General features: G+C 41.3%; 2 protein-coding genes across 2 annotated transcripts; one reads left to right on the top strand and one right to left on the bottom strand. All coding sequences in view use genetic code 11, as the record gives it.

Moving 5' to 3' along the window:
* Window positions 1–12,779: 12,779 nt before the first annotated feature.
* On the top strand, window positions 12,780–14,589 carry EGR_02492 (Cytochrome c oxidase assembly protein; the record flags this gene model as incomplete). The annotated part of the gene is made up of 6 exons (XM_024491741.1): window positions 12,780–12,919; window positions 12,950–13,069; window positions 13,106–13,301; window positions 13,364–13,558; window positions 13,618–13,699; window positions 14,168–14,589. 6 exons carry the CDS (start codon window positions 12,780–12,782, stop codon window positions 14,587–14,589), a joined length of 1,155 nt encoding a protein of 384 aa, XP_024353892.1.
* Window positions 14,590–15,130: 541 nt separating this feature from the next.
* Window positions 15,131–18,276, bottom strand: EGR_02491 (Acyl-CoA synthetase family member protein; the record flags this gene model as incomplete). Its single annotated transcript, XM_024491740.1, has 2 exons — window positions 15,131–15,726; window positions 16,002–18,276. The coding sequence occupies 2 exons, from the start codon at window positions 18,274–18,276 to the stop codon at window positions 15,131–15,133; spliced, it is 2,871 nt and encodes a 956-aa protein (XP_024353891.1).
* Window positions 18,277–21,967: the final 3,691 nt, after the last annotated feature.

Below are 21,967 nucleotides of genomic sequence, written 5' to 3'. Positions count from 1 at the left end.
ATAGTGGATTAATCATATTTTCCAAAAGAAAAGTGAAGGTTAGCTCTAAACCTCCTTAAAAATAATTTTTGAATCTTTGAGTACTTTTGAATGAACAGCTTGCATTTCGTCCCCTCATTTCAAAGCAAACACAATTCCTCTTACCCCTGCGTAAAGGGGGCTACAATAAATAAAAACGCACAATTAAAAAGATCATGAAAAGGGGAAAAATGCAACCATGAGAAGAGAAGTACTGACTAACGAAATGTGCTTGGAAATTTGGTGGAGTTCCATTCACCTGTTTCGGAGGCAACACAATGCCTTGTAGTTTAAACAACTTACCCTGTTTTAACGAGAAATATTGGACAGTGGATTGTTATGCTTACGCTCAAAGGAATAAGTGATGAGAGAAAAAGAGATGTGCTACCTCACATCTATAAGGCAATTGCGTTGTGCTTCGCGACGATCTGTAAGCTGGTCATTAATAATGAATAGCTGTGGAAATACTATCGCAAAATGTTTAGACGCAAAAAGGTGTTAATACTTCCCAAACCATACGCACTTTTTGTCTTAGTGACTTGTAGTTTTTGGGGGCTTTTGAATTGCGGTTTTTTATGCATAAATCACGTACAGGTGAGAACACTTCCAGCACCTTATTTATACTTTAAAGTAGATGTACAAAAATTGTATTTAACTTGAGTTTAGCTATATCCGCCAATTCCAAGTATAGATTGGACACCCAAACTCATAAAATTGCCCCAAAACGGCAATTTTATTGTGGGTTTCTGTAGATAGAGGCAAGCATGTTGCTACTTTTAATCAAATCGCAATTCCATAATTATATGCAAAATCAAATTTCGATCTAATTTTAAGTTCCAAACGAACCGAAACAATCGAACCAATGTAATTTTGTGAGAAACAATTGCCGTTAGGTTTTGCTGTGATTAATAGCTTAAAAGCCATAAAAATTAGAGGAAAAAGGTTCTATTAACATCTTCAAATTCCACAATTTTTTAAAATCATCCGCGTCTCGATGCCTAAACTACTGACCAAACTTACGCAGAAAATTATGAATCTTTCCATCTCTTCACACCACAGACTGAATGTAACAGAACTCATATGCCCCTCCTGGATCGCAGGTCAGTTTTTAACATAAGGAGAGCGAAAATGACAATTCAATGCATGTGGCAAACGAAATTGAAATTAATTTATAGTTTACTATTTTATCGAGAAAAGTGCTAGTTGGTTGCCAGACCATCTAGCACTTTTTTCTTTAACTACACAAGCTTATGGGGCTTTGGAGGGTCTGCATGGAGGTACCAGATTTCCGAAATTCCTCTCTTTCTGAAAACCAGGCACACTGCGCCATCAGGTTATGTCGTGAACTAGCTAGACGCCAAAAAAATCAATTGATTGACAACAAAAGCTGATGGAAATGGAAAATTTTGGTGTCAACTTCCTGTCCCTGACCCCTGGAGTCACTCGGACCCTTTTAATTAGGCTGCGGCTTTAATTACAATGCTATCATTGGGGGGAGTAAACCTACCTGACACTTCAGCTCAATAGTGTTCTTATTAGAAAAAACATTCTATAAATAGGTGGGATTAAATGTAACGACTTTGGTTGAACGGAGTGGCATGATGTAGAAGACGGAAATGTTGCTGATTTCTGCTAAGAACATTGGTGCTATTTTATTGGCTGCAACAAGTCTATTTAATAGGTAAATCCATTAAAATGATACCTGTATACCTCAAATTTATTGGAAATTTAGAAAATGCATAAGTAACTGCAATGAATGGCTCACCTGCATCGGCACACTAACCAACTCAAGGTATAAAGTGATAGAGGTTACGGATCTTTAGTAGATCAATTTATCTCACACTCCTTACTAGCTACCATATAAAATTAAAAAAAATTAATCAACAGTGTAGGCTAAGGTGTGATCGTGTGCATCCCAACTTGGTTTACATGCATCGTTGCATAACACGTGATCCGATTGATTCGCCTCTGCCTAAAATGCAATAAAATAAAAAAAAAGAGAAATTAGCTACTCCATCCAAATCAAAGTGGTAAGAAGAAGTTTATCTCATTCCTTTTTGCTAAAAATAACAAGGATAATTTTCACCTACAAAAAGCTAAATGCGCACATGCAGCCAGTTGAATAAATAAACGAAAAGGAAAACTAACAGAACCAGCTACAGAAAAACCATAAGAACACGCGAGCACCTAAGTTCGGTAAGAATTTCAACTGGCCTTTTTGCAGATGATGCTGAAGGCGAAGCCACGAATTTGTCAAGGCACCAATCGATATCTTAGCCGCGTTCGTCCACAAAGGCGACCGCAGAGTCCCCCAAGTTGCATCGATTGGCCATCGATTTTACCTACATGAGCTTGGGAATGGCGACTGTGGATGAGCTGCGTGCACTCTGGAAATGCGGCGGATGGCGAATGACAACAAACAAATATCACAATTTTTTTGGAAGACTAACAGAGTTTGCTTATTTACTTATTTGCATGTTTGTTAACTATAGTGTAATCCTGTATGATGATTCTTGATGACCGCTTTAAAAGTCTCCTGAATATTCTTTGGGACCACTTAAATGATAAACAAATATGCTGCTGTGTAGCTTAGAAAAGGCTAGAATATTATTATAATATAAAAATAATGTTTCTAGGTTGGTACCAAAATGGACTGAAGATTTTTCGGAAGTAATAAAGTGGTGTAATTTATTGTTCCCTCACAGAGCATAAGCAGGTTCATTCAAAGAAATTTAAAAAGAATGAAAAGAAGCACTAAATAGCAAAAAAATCTTACCATCAAATATATTCAGGCTCAGCAGTGGTTGTTGCAATGAAATGACCAATGCTTCAGTGTTCCCGTACACCGCACAGACTAGTGATGTTTTAATTTCATTCGCTACAAACATTGAAGTCAACCAAATAAACATAAATACGTTTCATGCAGATATTGTATATTTTTACAAAGGCAAGCTGCTATAAGGCTAGTCTGCTTTCAGCATTATTAATGAAACTGGGACGATACCCGTGACTTGTCTGTATTTTATAAAGTCAAAAAAGAAAATTTTCTTGAGTTTTCATACCTTTGTGATCTATGGCTTCCCTAAGATCCTAGTTTTTTGGTTCAATTGGGCATTTGCATTTTTGCAAGACCACCGACCGGCAAACACTACAAAGTTGGGTGGAAACGTTGCTCCTGCTAAAGGTGGCCGACTGAATAGGAAACGTAGCGCTGTCTCGTAAGTCTAGCTGGAAGGAAAATAAGTGATTAAAAATGACCAAAATACCAAACCCTATGCTCAACGTTGATTTTAGCCACGGACGGATGCGATGTGAGGGTGAGGTTTAATTTGAACACTTTTTGCAGAATTGTGAACCTTACGTGTTTAGTAATACAAACTTGCTTAAAATGATTTGAATAAAAAAGAGACCGAATATCTTGATTCCACCACTTTTTATTCACCGTGCAACATATCCACACTCAATTTGTATTCAAATGCTATTAAGTTCAATAGGATTGTTTTTGAATGAATCATGGTCAAAAGGCATTTTTCGATTTCCGAAAAAGAGTGAAGAGCAGTTCATGAAGATTTTTTCGTGAAGAAACTAAGTTGACCTTTTGAATTAAATAAAGTAAGTACTTTACATTCTTTTGCTTACATTCCCCCCAAATGCACAAGATTCAAGTGACAAATGCTGAAGAAGGGTGGAAAACCACCGGATGGTAAATTTACACTGATGAAATAAGTAATGAATTGTTTTAGTAAATACCCTGGAACGAATTTCATCAGTTTTTGAGGTATTCGGAAATGTTTAACGCCTCTCTAGTGGTGAGAAGGTGCATTACCTTTCGGCTCAGATTAATTTTGTCTCATAAATGCTAAACAACTAAATGCTGCAGAGTCAAAGTCCAAGCACCCAGCAAAGAGAGTCATATAACTGCCAGTCTTAAAACACATTTGAAATATAGATAAATGGCTGTAAAGCATCGTTTATATGTGGCACAAACCATTTTACTTTATCGTTAATTATAAAATAAATTGACGTTAGTTGGGTCATGCTTCATACTCATCTTAGAGAGCAGATTCACCAAGCGTTTATACTGTAAATGAAAACAGCCCCGTTGCCGGGGCAACTAATTGATTTTGTTCCAAAAATCATCCCACGTAATCCAAATTGATCGATTTTCGGGTAACTGAAATAGCTTCATCAGTTTTTTTAGAAATGACCACACACGGCTTTAAATGTGACACGAAGATGCGATTTTTCAGCAGGTTTAGAAGCATAAATTCGAGTATTATTACCTTTTGTCCCATGTAGGAAGTAGGACCCCTCATTAATGGCTCCTGAAATCAGATTATTTGTCAAATGGGACAGAACAGTTGTTCAGGCATGGTTTACTGCCACGCCATAGCTAGGATTTTTAACAGTTCGCATTGCGTATACAAATCCCTCATATAAATCAGATGTAATGTCAAGTTTTGGTCAAGGTAAAAATACATGACCATGTGTAATTAAAGTGCGCTCAGTTTTCACGACACAGCGGCCAGTTTCAAGTAAAAAATTCATTTTATAGAGACTGTAAACATCCCTGAAATTCGTCAGTAAAAACGTAATTTCGCTGTTATTTTTTGGTATCTTGAAACTTTCTCAAGCTTTCAAAGCTGATGCCACACAAAATAAGGTTGTAAAAAGCAAAACTAAAAACCTTTGGTCATGACCGAGTGGGACCAGCTCTGTATAAGCCGTAGTTGGGATCACAAATAAAACAAAAGGCCTTCGTATTGTTAATTTAAACAATGGTTATCTGGAATAATAGATTATGCATATCAGTGAAAATTAGCTGTTAATCATCATAAAATATATTACACTAGATTAGTCTTAAAAACCAACATATTTAAAAGTAAATTGAACAGAATAAAGTGCCTATAAAGGATTTTTGTTAAAATCGTTAAAAAAGATAGTGGAAACTATCATCGGTTGTTGATGCATATTTTTGCATACTTATGCCTCCTTTTTTTAAATTTTTGTCACCATTGTCTAAATTACCACTACTACTACTAAGGCGCACTCATATCACTACTGTTGACCCATTCCCTTTTACTAATCCACATTCGAATTGCCACTGTTGATGTTGCTACCGCTGATACGTAAGGTACGCTCGCCCACCTGGCCGTAAGTTTTCTGTTGACAGTTGTATAATTACTGTATGAACCGAATGAATGCTGTCTTCCACTTAGATTTTTTGTTGTCCACCGTCGTAGTACGTTTAGCCTACTGCTGCTAATTTCCCGCGCTGTACCATAATACCTCACAAGTCCAACTCGAAATTAGCCAGATTAACAGTCATTTTAGTAGTCTGTTCTCTATAACGCCTTTACCATCCCTAAGTTCGCATCCGGAGGAGTATACGATTGTTAGTAGAGTGTGACTGCAAAGACGTACCTCTCATCACCTGTATGCCGAAGAAATTACCAAAACGCGAACTGAAATTAGCTTAAATTAATGTGCGGAAGGTGAGTTATAAAGTCGATGCTTTAGATTTTGAAGAAAGTTCCAAAACTAAGGAACAAGAATCCATTATACCTAATTATGCTATTTTTCCTTACATCACAGCTGTTCGGCAGATTAGATGTCGTCCAGAGTTGTGACGACTCATTGTCTGTTGCAGCACTCTTTGGGTAAACTCACTGCTTAATTCAATGCTGCCGAAACCTAAAGTCTCCCGATGCCCATGGGATAACTAATCTCTTTGCAGCTTGGATTAAATCTTTCATTGCACTATTCTTCCGATCTTTCTCGTGACTGATTTGCCTGCCGAATATCCCTGACCAGTCAGATCCTTTCCCTTAGACTTGATGATTGAACTAATGTCTGTGAGTGGATTCGCAGAAGGCCATCCAAAAAGTGCTATTTACATCTGGTATTTCCCTTTTCCTAGAAATTTTTGATAGTCAAATATCACTTTAAGAAAGGTGGACCTTGAAAAGTTGTTTGTTCAGGAGTCTGACAAGTGCCCGGCACTGCCTACTGAAATTATCAAGAGTAGCAGCAGTAATGGTTAGGACACCAATTGGTGTCGTTGTCAGGATCGCGTTCTGCCACTACTATAGCAGTATCCGGATGAAGTGGTTCAACTCACGAAGATTTTCCACCGTACATCATTGGCAGGATTGGTCTTGGCAACCATTTGGTGTGCCTGAATGGACTTCAGAAAAAAACTGGAACTGCTCATTCACGTTCGGGTCAGGATGCCTTCCACTTTAACAGCCAGCGAGGTAGACAGTTTGCTGACAGAACACCTTCATCCCTTCGTCACTTCATATGAGAAACCCAAAATGAGGTTTCGAATGAATCACTGTCTTCTGGAGGTCGTCGACTACACTACGCTGACCTGGAGATCGTCTCCAGGCTCCTTAAAAGATTACAAGGTTTGGATGTTGAAGAAGTAGTGTCGCCTGAGGTCACTATCAAATCCTTCTTTAGTAACTTTGCGATCGGGTTCACACCACTCTAAGCAAAAGGAATCTTTGGCGTACGTTCAGAAGATCCTCCCTAGCCTACATGCTAAATTTGAGAACACTTGCCTGTTGGAATGTTGTACGTTTCATCTAGACTACTACATGTTCACGAACAATGGTATCTGGTCTTACAACAGGAGGTTCTTACTTCCACCAGAGAACCCTTTTCCACCAGCACAGACGGTAAATGACGACTCAAAGAATGTGTCAGTTGAAGGAAAGAGGAATTAAAAATTGCAGCTCCAAGAGAAGTCAGAGGACGTTGCAATATCTCACTTCAGGCTGCAAATTGCCACGAGTAACTCCTATGATTTTTTCTTGCTTTTGTTAAAGATCATAGATAACAACAAGATTTCATGAGTACCTTTTATCTTCTGTGTTTCAGTCTGACAAAACTCTTCAGTACCAAATCGAATGAGGAAACACATCACCGCGTGCTTATAGTTGTGCTTTTTTCAGAAGACCGAAGTTTCTCAGATTATGCTAGATTCGCAACGCTTAAATGTGCCACTGGTATGCAAAACTAGTGAGATGAATAAAGAATTTGATATCCTTTGCTCCTCATTCCCTCCTCCTTCCCAGTGTTTTCTTCTTACGAAGCTGTGAAATTCTTCTGCAGGATTGATTACCTAAAGTGGTCGACATGATTGAAAATACTGCCTGAAAAACTCGGTATATTCCGCATGAACTAATAAAGCAAGTCCCGTTTAGGCCAGTTTTGAACTAAATCGATGCTTCTTTAAGGTGGTAGTGAAGACTGCCTCATGAAAATCACTTCCTAATGCTGTAATTGCTATAACAGTCGAGATGATGTGGGAGATCCTTTCAGCTGCTGTGCCCTTGGAGCCGCGCTGGCATCAACTTTAGGAGGATGCATCTGTCCACTTTTTATTCTCTCTTCTTCCGTATGGAGAAGTAAATTGTTGAAAACTTCCATCTGATCCCTCTGAGACCGTGATCGCGCAACTTGTTCACGAAGCTGACTACACTAGTCTCACATCTGTCTCGAGTTCGCAGATTATTGTGCCTCGTGGAAGATATTCACTATGGGGACTAGACATCAATCCAAAATGAGGCAATATATTTTCTTCTGTGTAAGAACAACTCTACCATCCTTGCTGTTTCTATCTGCCTTGGATCTCGCCTGGAGTTTTCTTACCGCCGTCTCCCCATTTGACGTTGACATCGGCATTTCTATCAAGGCGGTAGTCAAGGGGGTTCTGAAAGGGCTCTATTCAGGAGGCATGGACGGAGGATCACCCGACCACGTAGAGCTCAGATTTCAATCTCGCTTGTGTCTACAGTCCACGATTAGCTAAAAATCTTGCGTACTCTCCGATCCGAGGCTGGTTAGGTCGACAGCACTGATAATAGTGAGATGGAGCACTATAGGTGACTATTCGTGACTTGTTCAATGTCTGATCCCTCATTTATCACTATGGTATCATCGATGGCCTATTTAAATTGGCCTATAAAGCACCTAGATGACGGATGATCGCATAATTGCGTGAACAGTTTATACGGTCCTTAGCACTTAGGGGTACATTATTAGGGGATTAGATGCATGGGTATTTTCCACAAATTAAAAACACTGCATTGCTCTTTATGGAAAAGTAATGGTAAAAAACCTGAAAAATTGTTAAGTTTCAGAGTCCACTCTTCATAAAATAGCCCAACTAATTTAAAAATGCGAATAATTTCCAATTTCACACTTCGGATATTTTTTGTAAGGGATAGTCGACTAGACTTTTTGGTCAATCAACTTAAACAATAGAGTCCAAGTTAAAAAACTCAGAGTTTTGTTGAATCAAGAAGCCATTCTGCATAATGTATTCAGTACAAACATTAAAGGTGAATTAAAACTATTAAAATTAATTTACCTATTGCACCCCAATAAGGATTATTTATTGATCACAGCGGATTTCTCATTAGTAGATTAACGTTTTTCTATGCCTACTTAAACCATAATATTCTTAAGGTCTTTTGATAAACTCAAAGCCACGATGAAGGGCAAACCGATACACCACAATTATTTCATAGTCTTAACCGAAAAATCAAGGGATAAAGGAGTCGAGCTTCACTAGGGATGAAACCCATGATGATTTTTTTTAGATGGACCAAATTTTCCAACTAAATATTCAAATAAGAAGTCACAGAGAGGCTGGTAGTCCTCTTTCGGGTATAGTAAATTCATGATTGCGTCGCACACATTCTTAAGGGCAGAATAACAGGCACCTACGATTGTGCCTCACATTTCGACTACACCCGTTGATCCGATTAAAGAGCCTATGCTCTTCGTAAAAAGACAATTTTAAGACAAAATTTCAGTAAAGTGACAGCACACTATAACTAGTTTTAAAAATAGAAGAACTACTAATATTTGTAGAACTTTGCACAGCATTGGTAAAAATACGTTCGCAGGACTCAAGATATGGACTTGAAAAGACCCAAATTAACACTTATGTGACGACTTGGCAATGCCAGCATCGACTATAATTACGGAAGCTTGGTCGCATGCAACGAACTTAATCGCTTCAAATAGTCGACCACCGACAAGTACTACACCATGACAATTTGCACCCATGTGCAAAATTTGGGCACTGATACCTCTGTCTTAAACGTACAAGAAAAGGAATTTTACCACGCCAACAGTCACGATGGATTAAGTCCCCCAACAGTGCAAGGCAGCTTAAACTTTTCATTAGGGCGCAGTCTCTCCACGCACCGTCCACTACCACGTGGATAGCGGGCTTGTCTACTACACAACTTTTGTTTGCACTCCATGATGAGCAGCTACTTCTCAATTTTTCTTAGACTATGTTGCTTTCAATGAGCTTAAAAGTAATGTGTAATGTGTATCCGCATCGTTGGTTAGACCTGTGTATCTGGGAGTACAAATACAACTCCTTACCATTCCAGGTACCTGTCTTAATAGATGATGATTAATGCTTATAAATCTAAGATTTCTCCACTAAAATTATATCTAGCAATCTGGTTTTTTAGTAAAATAGTATGTTAATTTCGTATTTAGGACGAAAGGATAATTTATACAGCGAAGTAGATGTACTTACCAATGGGGCTCACCACACATGGGCGATTAGTGATACGGTGAATAGCCCCACAGTTTTCTGTAGTAAGATCGGGTAAGTATCTAAATTATGAACATGTTTTGCTTAATAATGAGAAAATTAAAAAATTGTTTTTGCCAAATAAATGGGTACATCAAGAAACCAAAATCCAAATATACAGACCCATTTTACAGAGCTAATTAATTTACCGTATGAAAATTTCCCGTTTACTAAGTGGAGTAAAAAATGCTTTGTATTTCCAAATGGATTTCTCAAAGAAATGTGATTTTAGTGGAAGAAAATAGTGAGGAAAAGATAAATGATTGTTTTTAATGCTTAAATTCGGAAGTAATTACGACCTGTTTTCATGTAGAGATTATGAGTTACATTTGGCGAAGGATAGCCAATAGTATGCTAATTTATCTTTTAAAAAAAATTACAAAATGATACCGACTACCCCAAGACACTATTTGTGCTACTGTGCTTAATCGAAGTTAAACGCTTCAAAAAGAAATTGGAGTAGACTGATACACCACTAAGTAAATTTACTAATGACAAAAATCACCATATTTCATGATATTTATCAAAGTATTAAATTTAATACTATAGGGTCCCTAAGTTCAGCATGCCCAACCTTCGGTAGACAAGGTAGTTATCCAAACCTCAAGCTCTTCACTCAAGTCGCCTAAGAAAGTTAAAGACAAACCAAAACTAATTTGGAGTGATAAAATTAGTTTAAATCATCATATTAAAAATAAGAATAAGAAGCCCAGAGCGTCACCTTAATGGAATGGAGATGGTAATATTGCATTTGAAAAACCTTCCCTTGATATCATTAGAAAACCAGTTCACAGAATTTTCCTAATATTTAATACAAAATTCAAATGGACACTACATTTTACAATACTCTAGAATCGCACGAAAAAGTTGCAGCTGAGGCAAAGAAATAGTTTTGACAGACTTGCTAGGTGGAAATAAGCATATTAAGACTCTGCTGTTAAACTCTTCTTTTCGGTGTTACTAAAACGGACATTCCGAAAAAAGGAACTGAAGAAAAAACCAATCCATTTGTAAGTGAAAACCTTAAAATACTTGACACAAAGGTAGTACGAGCCTATAGGGTGCTACAAAGCTTGTATTGCGCCGCGTGACCATACGTGGAGAGAGGATTCGCGCATGCTTACGAGAACACCATCCAGCTGCACTAAGCATAAACATTAAAAGTCGGAACAAATAAACAGACAAAATAAATACTTCAATGACAGATAACACAATAGTGGAGCGTAAATTCGTCAGTACTCAATCCCTAACGATTTATGAATATTAGCAATGAATGCCAGAAAAATGGATTGTACAAATCATATCAAAGCCCATTGAGCAAACGCAATAACCAAATACATTTTTGATCAAAAGAAACTCATAAAATTCTGACGAGGTTAAAGGCACAATATTTTGTGTTATTATAACGTGATTGAACAAAAAATTTTAGCTTAGGAATTTCGATGAATTCAAAAACCATTGCTAGAAACTAAGGAAGTATTTAGGCAATGGCCCTAGTAATGCAAAGCATATTATGGGCCGAAGTACCGTTTATGGTGCTGCTCATGTTGAGTCACTGCATAGCTTTAAGCACTTGTTTAATTTGGAACATGCTTGATCGGTTGCTGACGTTGAATGTCGTATTGAACCAGCAAGCAAAGAGCCTAACTTGGTTGAGACTTAAAACCAAGCATCGTTTTATGCCACTGAACCAGGTGTTGTATTTCCCTTGTTATAGTCTAATAAAACAAACAGTGCCTCAGCACGCGATTACTTACAAAACACAAGAACGTTGATATCATGTAGAGCTTATGTCGTTTGTTCCGTGCACTCGCAGTTTCAAACCCATTGTGGTCGGGAAGCAGATGGCATAGTGCGACATTTGAAGCAAGATCTGTAGAGGTGGTATAGGCTTATGAGGAATGCAGAATCAGCATTCTCTTGGGGCAAAGACAGCCTAGTTTGAATCACCAAGTTCAGCAAACCCAGTTACTCGCTGTCTAGGTGTTGTCGTTGGACAAACTTGTATCACTGAAGAGATTTGCCACTTTTTGACTATGTGGGTATTTGAATGTCTGCGGGCTGTAGGTTCTCTCTGCAATATGACATTCCGTCCTTTCTAGTACCCCTTCAGCGTTTATGTGCTCTATTCGTGCATATTTTTGAATGCCAATTCGACTTATTGCGACTTTGGCCAAGACTCGGGACACAACAATAATCTCTTGAATGCCTTATATAAGAGAGTGATTCATTGCAAGTTTTACTAATCAGATGTAGGATTTTTGTAAAGTGAAATGAATGGTTGAAGTTAAGAAAAACTGTAATACGATCATTGTTTGTTTGAAGGTCGGTTTTGGTAAAGAGCCACTTTGACCTGGCCGTTGTACCTCACTGGATGGGCTGGCCTCCGTGCCATGTCGGTAGCTCCAATACCTTTTCTATGTCAAATACACGCATCTTACCCGAGTATTATGCCTTATTACGTCTTCACAGAAGTCTTGATGCACTACAAAATAGTTAATTGTCCATTTCAATGATTCAAAACTTCAAATAAGTAAAGTAAGATTAGGTAATCAGCCAATCGGAAAAGAGGCTAGGAATTCAAGAGAAAATGTATTCATTTTCAAGTCGCCTAGAGCATTTGTCAAAATATCGTTTTAACAGTCTCGTCTTTCATTTCGTGGGCGAAAGGATTTTATGACATTAACCCTTGCATGAAAAATATGACTACTAACAGAACCGACAGTGCATGTCTACGAGAGCCCAAGCCCCATATTTAACATGATAAAACATTTTAAGATGGAACAAAAGTCTTTTTCTTATTGCTCAACAATTTTAAAAGTCTCTTTTTTGGGCTTTTTCCTAGGAATTATCCTAATCGGGCTCTAACCTGCAACACTTGAACAAATTCATCCTAATGCTATTCACTATTTCACATAAGTTGAGTTTGAAGGCATGCAAACTTTAGAATTCAAGCTGCATTTCAATATTTATTAAAGTGATCCAGAAAATATTGAAATTGATCCTCGCATGACCTTGGGGACCTTTTCGTTGTGAAGTCATGTTGTCCTTTTTTTCGCAAAGTGTGTGTAGATCTTTAAGGACATCAATTATACCATGTAAAATAAGGCCCCAAAATCACTCCTTGTGGCGTATGCCTGAACGTTCTCTTAATACCCGTATTGACCCCATCATAAGAGGTCTCTCCGATGGTGCTAGGAAATCGGTGGGATACTGGCTCATGGGTATGGCTGGACTAACGTTTGGGGCTATTGTAATTGGTGGGCTCACCAGGTAGGCTAAGTGAGATTTGCACATTTTTAGACTCACTGAGTCGGGTCTATCAATGGTGGATTGGCATCCATTCAAGGAGGTACCTCCTCGTACTGAGGAAGCTTGGAAGAAGGAATTCGAAAAATACAAACAATTCCCAGAATATGAACAGTAATCGAGTTGTTTTTTCTATCACTCCTCTCCTAGCGTCGTGAGAGACCATGGTCAAATGACCCTTTCAAGATTCAAGTTCATTTGGTACATGGAATGGTGTCATAGGCAATGGGGTCGTCTAATTGGGGTCGCCTACGCAATACCGGCTGCCCTCTTCTGGTACAAGGGCTACTTCAACAAAGTGATGAAAATAAGAGTTGTTTGCTATGGTGTACTCATCGGGTTTCAGGTAAACAGGTCGATGCTTAACTCCTTGAGCTCTATGATTGGTGACTGTCACTTTACGCTTAGGGACTACTGGGGTGGTTTATGGTGAGAAGTGGACTAAAAACTCCACCGCGTCCAGTTGGCATGGATCCCAGGGAAGAATTCGTTGGAGTTCCTCGAGTGAGCCACTATCGTCTTGCGGCTCATCTATCAACTGCAGCAATTCTCTACTCTCTTTTTCTGTGGTCAGGGTTCAGCCATTTGTGCAAGCATCCGATGGTACGTTTATTTACTTACTTTTTCTACACTTGCTCTTTCACTGTGTGCTTTCAATGCAGATAAAAAGGTTCCCCGAAGTCACTAAGCTGAAGATATGGGGCCATTCTTCCAAGGCGATGATGTTCACGGCTCTGATATTCGGTAACAATATTTCTCAGCATTTTTTTAAAAAGTCAATGCATTATTAATTCTCGGTTAGTGCCCCCACAACTTTTCATATTGATTTAGTGGCGTGCTATGTGGTTAACCTCTGTGTCCACACAGCAACACTTCTAATCAGCTCATTACATGGACTATATTGGTCTGTTAAACATCAATGGCGGCATCCTTAAGAGTCTAGCCTACAAGGTAGATGGTTTGAAATCATGTTTTCGACTGCATATAAGGCTAGGTCTTTGTGTTAGCTGGTCCCACTTTTTGCATGATTAGCGTTTGTGACTAGGCATGTTCTTCACAAACTGGATTACTTTTAGCCAAGTTGCGGAAATTTCACTTTGAGAGTAGCGTATCTCGTGGGAACACCTTGTCGCATTTTAGGGTGCTTTGAAGTTTTGTGTGATATGCCCTTGGAATGAGCTGGTATTCTTGTATGTGCACGCATGTATGAAGGCGCGTTCGTAGCGGGGCTGGACGCGGGACTGACGTACAACTCGTGGCCGAAGATGGCAGACCGTTGGGTGCCAGATGACCTGGTAGTGGCTCGGTACGGCTCGACCCTGCGGAACTTGGTGGAAAATCCCACTGCCGTGCAGTTTATGCACCGCAGCCTCGCCTACCTCACGGTTGCACTGGTAACAGGCGCGTGGGCGATGACACTGCGGGTACCCGGCGGGGGAGTAGTGACCGGGCAGCAGTTGCGCAATGCGGCGCATTTCATGCTGGCCGCTACCCTTGGCCAATCGACCATTGGTATCGTCGCACTCTTGCAGTACGTGCCTGTGTGGCTGGGCGCTATGCATCAGGCTGGTTCTCTCGTCCTTCTCTCTACCATTCTTTGGTACACTCACTGCCTCAGAGCTATTCCTAAATAAGGCGTCTTCACTCCATCCATCTGCTCTATCTTTTATGTACAAATGCGTTGGCTTCGAGCTTGATTCACTTTGAACTTCGTACGACTCCCTCTTCCCCCACTGTACGACCACGAATTCACTTGGTTATAAGCCATGTAATCACTTTTCAGTGTCTGTTTTTTACTCTACCCCTATTTTGGAAAGGAATTTGTCGTAATATTTCAGTCTTAATAAGTTGTTTCAGTTGCTCTTCCAATCCCACAAAGTGCCACATTTACTCATGGTTATGTCTCTGTAAGGAAGTAAGTTTGGTGAGATTTGAACGTCCTGAAGCGTTTAGCATTTGCATTGTGGCGCATAAATTTAGTAAGTGACACCAGCAAGCATTTTTGTGTGTGCATAGGAGATGATTCATTAGCACCAGTGAGCGCGCCATGCGACACAGATATGTGTGCAGTCAACCTCTTTGTAGTAAAGCAGGCTTTCGACAGGTGTAAACAAGTAAAATATAGTGATGCCACTCCATAGAGCTTCGTTTGTATACAGGAATCGAGGCATACTGCTAAGCCACTTCAAATATATCCTTGAGGTTAATATCTAGTCGGGTCACAGTGTTGTCCCTACATCCAATCAAGATAGAGAGCAGGCTGGGTTCGAGGTAAAGGGGAAGGGGAACTGAGAAAGTCTCCGAGGGGAGTTTGTGGACGACGTGTGGGATGGGCGGGGTTGTGGCGTGGCCCATGCAGACGAACAAGCACCCGTCTGTCCGAGCAAATACCACCAGTGGGGGTTGTTTCGGCTGCTTTGGTAGGGCCACACGGGGTGTGGTGAGGAAGGCGGTATGCGCTCCAGCAGCTCGTTCCACGCCACCGCAGTCGACGCTCCATGCCACGCTCCCGTCGGTGGACGCGAGAGCGTGCAAGTGGCCAGATTGGTTGGCCAAGAGCAGGATTGGGGGGTAGTGGGGTAAGGGAACAGGAGGCGAGAAGAAACCTCCCTTTGGTATGACAGTGGTCATCCATATTCGCTCTCCTCTAGACTCTGATAAGCAGTACACTCCTCCGTCTGCTGTGGTCACGACGACTCGTCCAAGACCGCTCAAAAGGGTTGGAGAACCGAATATCGGCCCTAGCTCGCTCACTGACCAGTCAGTGGTACCTACGATTTGAAAGCGATGGTTGTAGCTGTTAATTCAGCTCTTACATTTACTACGCACGCATACGTTTTACGGTGGGTTTATTAAGGAAAAACTAATAAAATGAACAAATTGATCCTCCAAATCCTAAAAGATATCAAGGGAAACTAGCAAACCCACAAAATCCTCTCAGATATGATCATTATTTTAGAAGTAATTAAATGGTAGCCGAACTGTTAGCGCTAAATTAATGAGGAACTATGCAACATGCCTAGTCTGACGTTGATTCGGTGCAGACCACCACCAAGAGTTCCGACAAAAGCGAATTCTGATTTCCCATCCACGGTGATGGGAGCCACGATGGGCGATCGATCGAGGTTTGCCATCCACACTGTGTGGCCTCTACCGTCGATTGCGAGGACGCGCCGCCCATGCGAGCCGGCGAGCATTCGATGGGAGTTAGGCACTAGAGTTGGTGACGACTTCACTGCTCCACCCATCTCCACCGTCCACGCCAACACGCCATCTGCCGCTCTCAGCGCGTGCAAATTACCATCGAGGGTACCGAATACGACTAGATCATCTATCAGACACGCCGTGGCCTCAATACGACTTCCGACTACGTGGGACCAAATGACTTCCCCGGTTCTAAGGCACAACCTCTTAAAAACGCCTGCGTGACTTCCAATAAACACACTCTCCATTGCGGCGTCCACTACAGGCGAGGCATCCACACACTTTCCCAGCACCGCACTCCACACTATATCAACTTTACAATCTGACCGTGTTTTTTTTCGCGTATCTGCACCAGATACGAGCAGCTCTCCGGCACCCTCTACATCTGTTAAGGCAGACTCCTGTGCTGCTTGAATAAATTCTGCAAAGGGTCTACTGAAGAGAGTGCTTAGAAGTAGCGCTTTCTTTACTTTCAAGGACGGCCAATCACTCGTGAGGCTTTCAACGAGATGCATTGCTTTCAAGGAGGATCCGCCGAGCTGTTGAAAAGTGAGCCGATAGTGCTGCTCATTATTCTCATCCACAGGTCCAATTGAAGAGAGGCAAGCAAGTCGCACAGATTTGTCAACCACCTTGCCATTAGCGTTCAGACTAAGGAGAGAATTTGAGAGAATCAAGTTACACGATGAAATTGGGAAGGTTAGCCGCTGCAGCAACCACTGTCTTATGTCATCAGCCTCCTTAGGAGAAAGGTCTCCATCCAGCTGAACATGGGCTCTAAGTGGATGAACTTCACAACGACAGTTGATCACGTGATGACGACTCCCATTTACACGACTGGTTAGCAGTTCCAGTATTTCGGTCTCCAAGCTCTCCAAATGACACTTCCTTCCATGCACTTTGACCACCCGGTCCTTTCGCCCGAGAAACCACAACGGCGACTGACTAGCTGGAGATGTCGTCGCAAAGTCACCAGTTGCCACAAGACCTGCATTTGGCATTTGTTGCAGTGCTGCGGACAATCTGACGGTCGTAAATGGTTCCTCGATCGTTGCATAGCCACCTCCCTCGCGTGCAGTGTACACTTGACCAATGCCTGTCTTCTTATCAATGTCCTTGAGGACGATCTGTGAATGGGCCATTGCAACCCCGAGAGGTGTTGCACCCACTCTTGGAGGCTCTTCCGACACAAGCATATTGGCGTCGACGATACTGCTCCAGGCAGAGACCTCAGTCAATCCATAAAGGAAGAAGAATTTCCAGTCCTTCGCCCACCTTGGTAGTCGTGCTGGAGAGCAAGGCTCACCACCCAGGAAAATCCACAGATGTTTGAGTCCTGCTGGTGATGATGGCAGACGACCAAAGACACTAGGAGTGCACTGCCAGGTGTCTATGTTGGCCGATGAGATCACTTGTGCCAAAAGTTTGCCCTCCATGCCGAAAAGGAGAGAAGCAGAGGGGAGAACGGCACGTCGGTGGGTAGCCAGTCCGAGATAGAATTGAATAATACACGCGTCGAAGGTGAGTGGTGCGGTAATAAAGACTCCCGAGGTGTTTGCTGCAAGCGGAAGACGGGTGCACAGCTCTACAACATTGGCTGACGCACACGAGTGACCCGTGAGAACCAGCTTTGGTGAGCCAGTCGATCCCGATGTCGTTATGCAGTAGGCCAGATCACTGGGAGGCAAACGCTGGAGAATCCCATCACTTCGGGTGAAAACTTTGAAGGGAGATGTCTGAATGCATTTAAAATAATCATCTGGAACGTTCGACTTGGTAGAGAGGCAGACTATCGCACCGAACAGTTTAAGCATTTCGGACGAACAGTTGCGATCAGAAAGAGGCAGAAAGGCTGAGGATGAGAGGAGGATCCCGTGAACTGCCACAAGAGTATATAAACTGGGAGACCACAAAATTCCCACCAGAGTCGGAGACAGAGGGCGTAGGTGCTCAGCCAGCTGCGTTGCGAGGTGAAAAAAATCTGAAAAGATTAAATCTTCTTCTTTTTGAATGGAGAGGAATTCTGGATCATTTGTCCACATCTCAGCCACCACATCGTCGGAGAGCCAACGAGGAGACACAAGGGAGTGCAGACTACATGGCCACTTGAAGCACATACCTACAACCATTCATGAAGAGAAACAGAATAAACAGAAGCCACTGCCTGAAATCACAGCCACGAATAAGTGCCATCCGCAAAGACCAGTTAGCTTGCGTCAGCTCACACTCCAAGCTTCAAATCTTCACAAAGGTTTGAAGGCTTTGATTCGTTCGCACTGTAAACCACATTTAACGAAAATAAAGTGAAAGTTAGGGAATATCCGCTGAAAGACCGAAAAAGATTTCCCACCCAGTTATTCATCTTTTACTGTAACAGCTTCAATGCGGAACAGACACCAAAAATGCAAGTTGCTGCTGTCGGGGAAGACAGGCCCACAACGCGGCACTTTTACTGCCTTCTCCAAAGAATGGTAAAAAACTAAGTCAGGTAATGGAAGCAATGACAGATGGGGGAAAGGGGAACAATTTTAGGAATTTCTCAAGGATTTAGCGTACTCGCAGATCACTTGCTCACTTTCAAATGAGAATACAGACCTTGGTCGCATTTTACAGAGGCGTCTAATAGCTTCCTTGCCATCGACTTTGTCATGGTATGCAAGGTACGCAGCCAAAATGGTGCCGGTGCGCATTTGACCAAATTGACAGTGAACTCCACTCCTCTGCAATGGGAAAAGTACTTAGAATATGCCAAAGTACACGACTGGTACTTGCAATATGTAGTGAAGAAACCCACTTCTCCCCTAGTTTCGGCAGACGCGATGATGCCAACTATTTCACGGACCATTTCAAGATCACCCAGTATGAATTCTTCGACTGGGTAAAAGTAATGCTTGAGGGCTAGAAAGGAGTAATGGAAAAATAAGACACATACACCACTTAGCTTGAAACTTTTCTCTCAATTAAATCAAAGTAAGAAAGTTTTATAGATGTAATGGGACTCAAGTAATTAAGATGAATTACACGGCCTATATTACTGGGGAATTTTTCCAGATGCCTGGGTTTTTCGTCATTCAATGTAATTAAGTTTAAAATATGCGCTTGATTGACAAGATAATCCAAGTTTTCTTCGGAACTAGGAAATGCAAGTCCTGCAACAGTGTCAGAAACCCAGGAGAAACCATTAGGAGGAACAGGCATTCTTAACACGCAGGCGGATCTACAAGTAGTGAGGAGGACAGCACCAATGACAGACTGCATGACCAACTGTTACGCCAAGGTCAAATCAGGCCCAATAAAATGTCACAATACTTATTATCAGCAGCACTTGAAGCAATAAAATAATTTGCTAAAAATGATAAATCATATAATGCAGGTTCAGATGAAATAAAAGGAAAATGTATGCTTGGCCTCAAGGCCACAATTTTTATTTTCGCAAAATATTTTCAGAGCCAAATTCGGAAAGGAAGATTGCTATTTACACCTAAGTGCAGCGTCCCGAGACTCCCTGAAGGCAAAAGAAGACACAATACTCGGGCAGAATATATGTATTCAGCACGGAGGTGTCTGGGCTGTTGGCATGGCCCAAAAGGCCTGCCCACCCAGCGAGGTACAAGGGGGCTAATTCAAAGTCCAAAAGTGACGCCTCACCAGAACCGAGGGATAAGCCACTATCGTATTACATAAGATTGCAAAGTAAATTGTTCTCATGATCTGTATCAACATTCAGCGGTTCCAAAAATAAAGCGATTTTCCATTCCGACACTTCAGAATACTTGCAATTTTATTCAACCCAGGTATAAGGCAAGCAGGAATAGAATCCAAAGGACACACTGATTTAAATTTTCTTTTTATTATTAGGTCATGCCATCTGAAAAAGGGTAATTGAATAAGATTCTGACACATCAATAAGTAAACTCCACTAGACTTAAATGCATGAGGTAAGAGGTAAAGTATTCCGAATGTATTTTTAACCATCGACTGAGCTTGTTATAGGCCGAAGCACCGTTTATGTTGCTGCCTATGTAGAGCGAAATTTGAAACCCCTTGTTCTAAAATTTAACCGCAGCATCGCAAATCATCCTCGGCGTCATACCAGTACTGAGAAAGCTTGAGTATTCACATTCAGAGGGGACGAGAGGCCAAAGCATGGTGGGAGGGCCATGCAGTCTAGCGGGCGTATTGGTCTCTCAGGCAGAACACAGTGTCGAACCATTACTAACTTGAGAATGCATTCCAGCTTATAGTCTATTCAGGTGCTGTGTTTACTTTCGCAGTCAGTTTTATTACTGTGAAAGAGCAATTAGGTAGTTGTAGATTATAGGAATCATTTGAAAATCTGCATCGAAATATCGTAGTTTTATAGGAGGTGAGAACGGTAGTTGAAGCTTACCCATACACATAGCTTAATCCTGTGTCTGCTTGTAACTCCGTGTGAAAGGCAAGTTTAATGCGATTCGTGGATTTCAATTACGAGGTGGACAGCACTTGGACAACTCAGCTCTTTGAATGCAATAAAGGTGCATTTCTAATTTGGACCACTTTTGCTGTAACAAAGAAAATAGTCTACTGTAAGTGCTGAACCTTTATTACCGCTTAGTGAAAATAAGTCTCCCAAACCCATCGGCACAAATTGCTTTTGGAGCTTGCGTGTCTTCAAACATGGAAAGTCTTATCTACCAACGAACCAGTCAGGTAGTTCAGACCACTCAAGTTTTCCCTTAATATTGGGTAGATAATTGAGAATAAGAACCTTCACGCACACAGCAAGTACCGTACGCGCATCATAGTAAAGTCCTACAAGTACAAATGTGTTGAGGTGGCGGACGGTTAAAATTTCCAAAGATGGATACGACCCACTTGAAAACAAATACAATCGCGTTACATGTTTTGTTGATTCGCGCATTACCAACACAGTGGTTAAATTGTAGAAAAAGTGCTGTTCAATTAGTCGCCTAAGGGTTCAGCTTCAGTGGTAATCTAGGATGAGGAAAAGCACATTAATCAGGTATAGGTAATTTGTGCCCGTTTAGTCTTCCCAATTATTACTGATGTAAGCTTGCGTATTGTTTTGTATGATGTTTGGTCCCGCTACTTTGAGGCTCCGTGCTGTTGTGCATCCATGCATCATCCGCTTTTCCGAACGATTTCGGTGGACGGTATCTGAACCGCCCTCCCTCCTGACGTACGTTGACCGTAATGGCCCCCACCGACATTGATGCAGTTTGGCAGGTTTTTTCCTTTAGCACTTCCTCCTTTCAACAAAGTGATGGTGGGTAGCCCTACTTAGAGTCGCGGATTACTCGTTAGATGGCCTCAAGTGGAATCTTCCATGTGATAATGACACACGGACTTAGCAACTAGTTGGTAAAATGGTCCACCTACCGAATGCTCCCTCCGTTACCAAGATCTCTTTTCAAAAAGCAAGATTAGGAGTGTAAGCGAAACTTTGACACATTTTATATGAGTAGTCAAAGAAAGGATTAACAACAAAGCAGATTTCGAGCACATTAGCCCAAATATTGGGTTTTGACCTGAAAGCGACAGTTCACACAAAGACCCATATACCTTGGGTACCATGGGATTGAAACTGACCAGCGCCAAGCCCACTTGGTAAGTGTTAAGAATTTCCATTAAATTTATCTGGACTTAGAAATCAGTTGGCAAAGATCGCGAGAAGAAAAGTGGGGCTCAAGCGAGTAGTCTAATAAACCGAGTCGAGGCACTGCGTAGCTTTAAGCACTTGTTTAATTTGGAACATGCTTGATCGGTTGCTAACGTTGAATGTCGTATTGAACCAGCAAGCAAAAT

The sequence above is a fragment of the Echinococcus granulosus genome, assembly GCF_000524195.1.
Source record: "Echinococcus granulosus chromosome Unknown EG_S00011, whole genome shotgun sequence".
In the NCBI taxonomy this organism is placed as follows: Eukaryota; Metazoa; Platyhelminthes; class Cestoda; order Cyclophyllidea; family Taeniidae; genus Echinococcus; species Echinococcus granulosus.
Note: the sequence above shows the minus strand (reverse complement) of the source record. Positions and strands in the feature narration are given on the sequence as shown.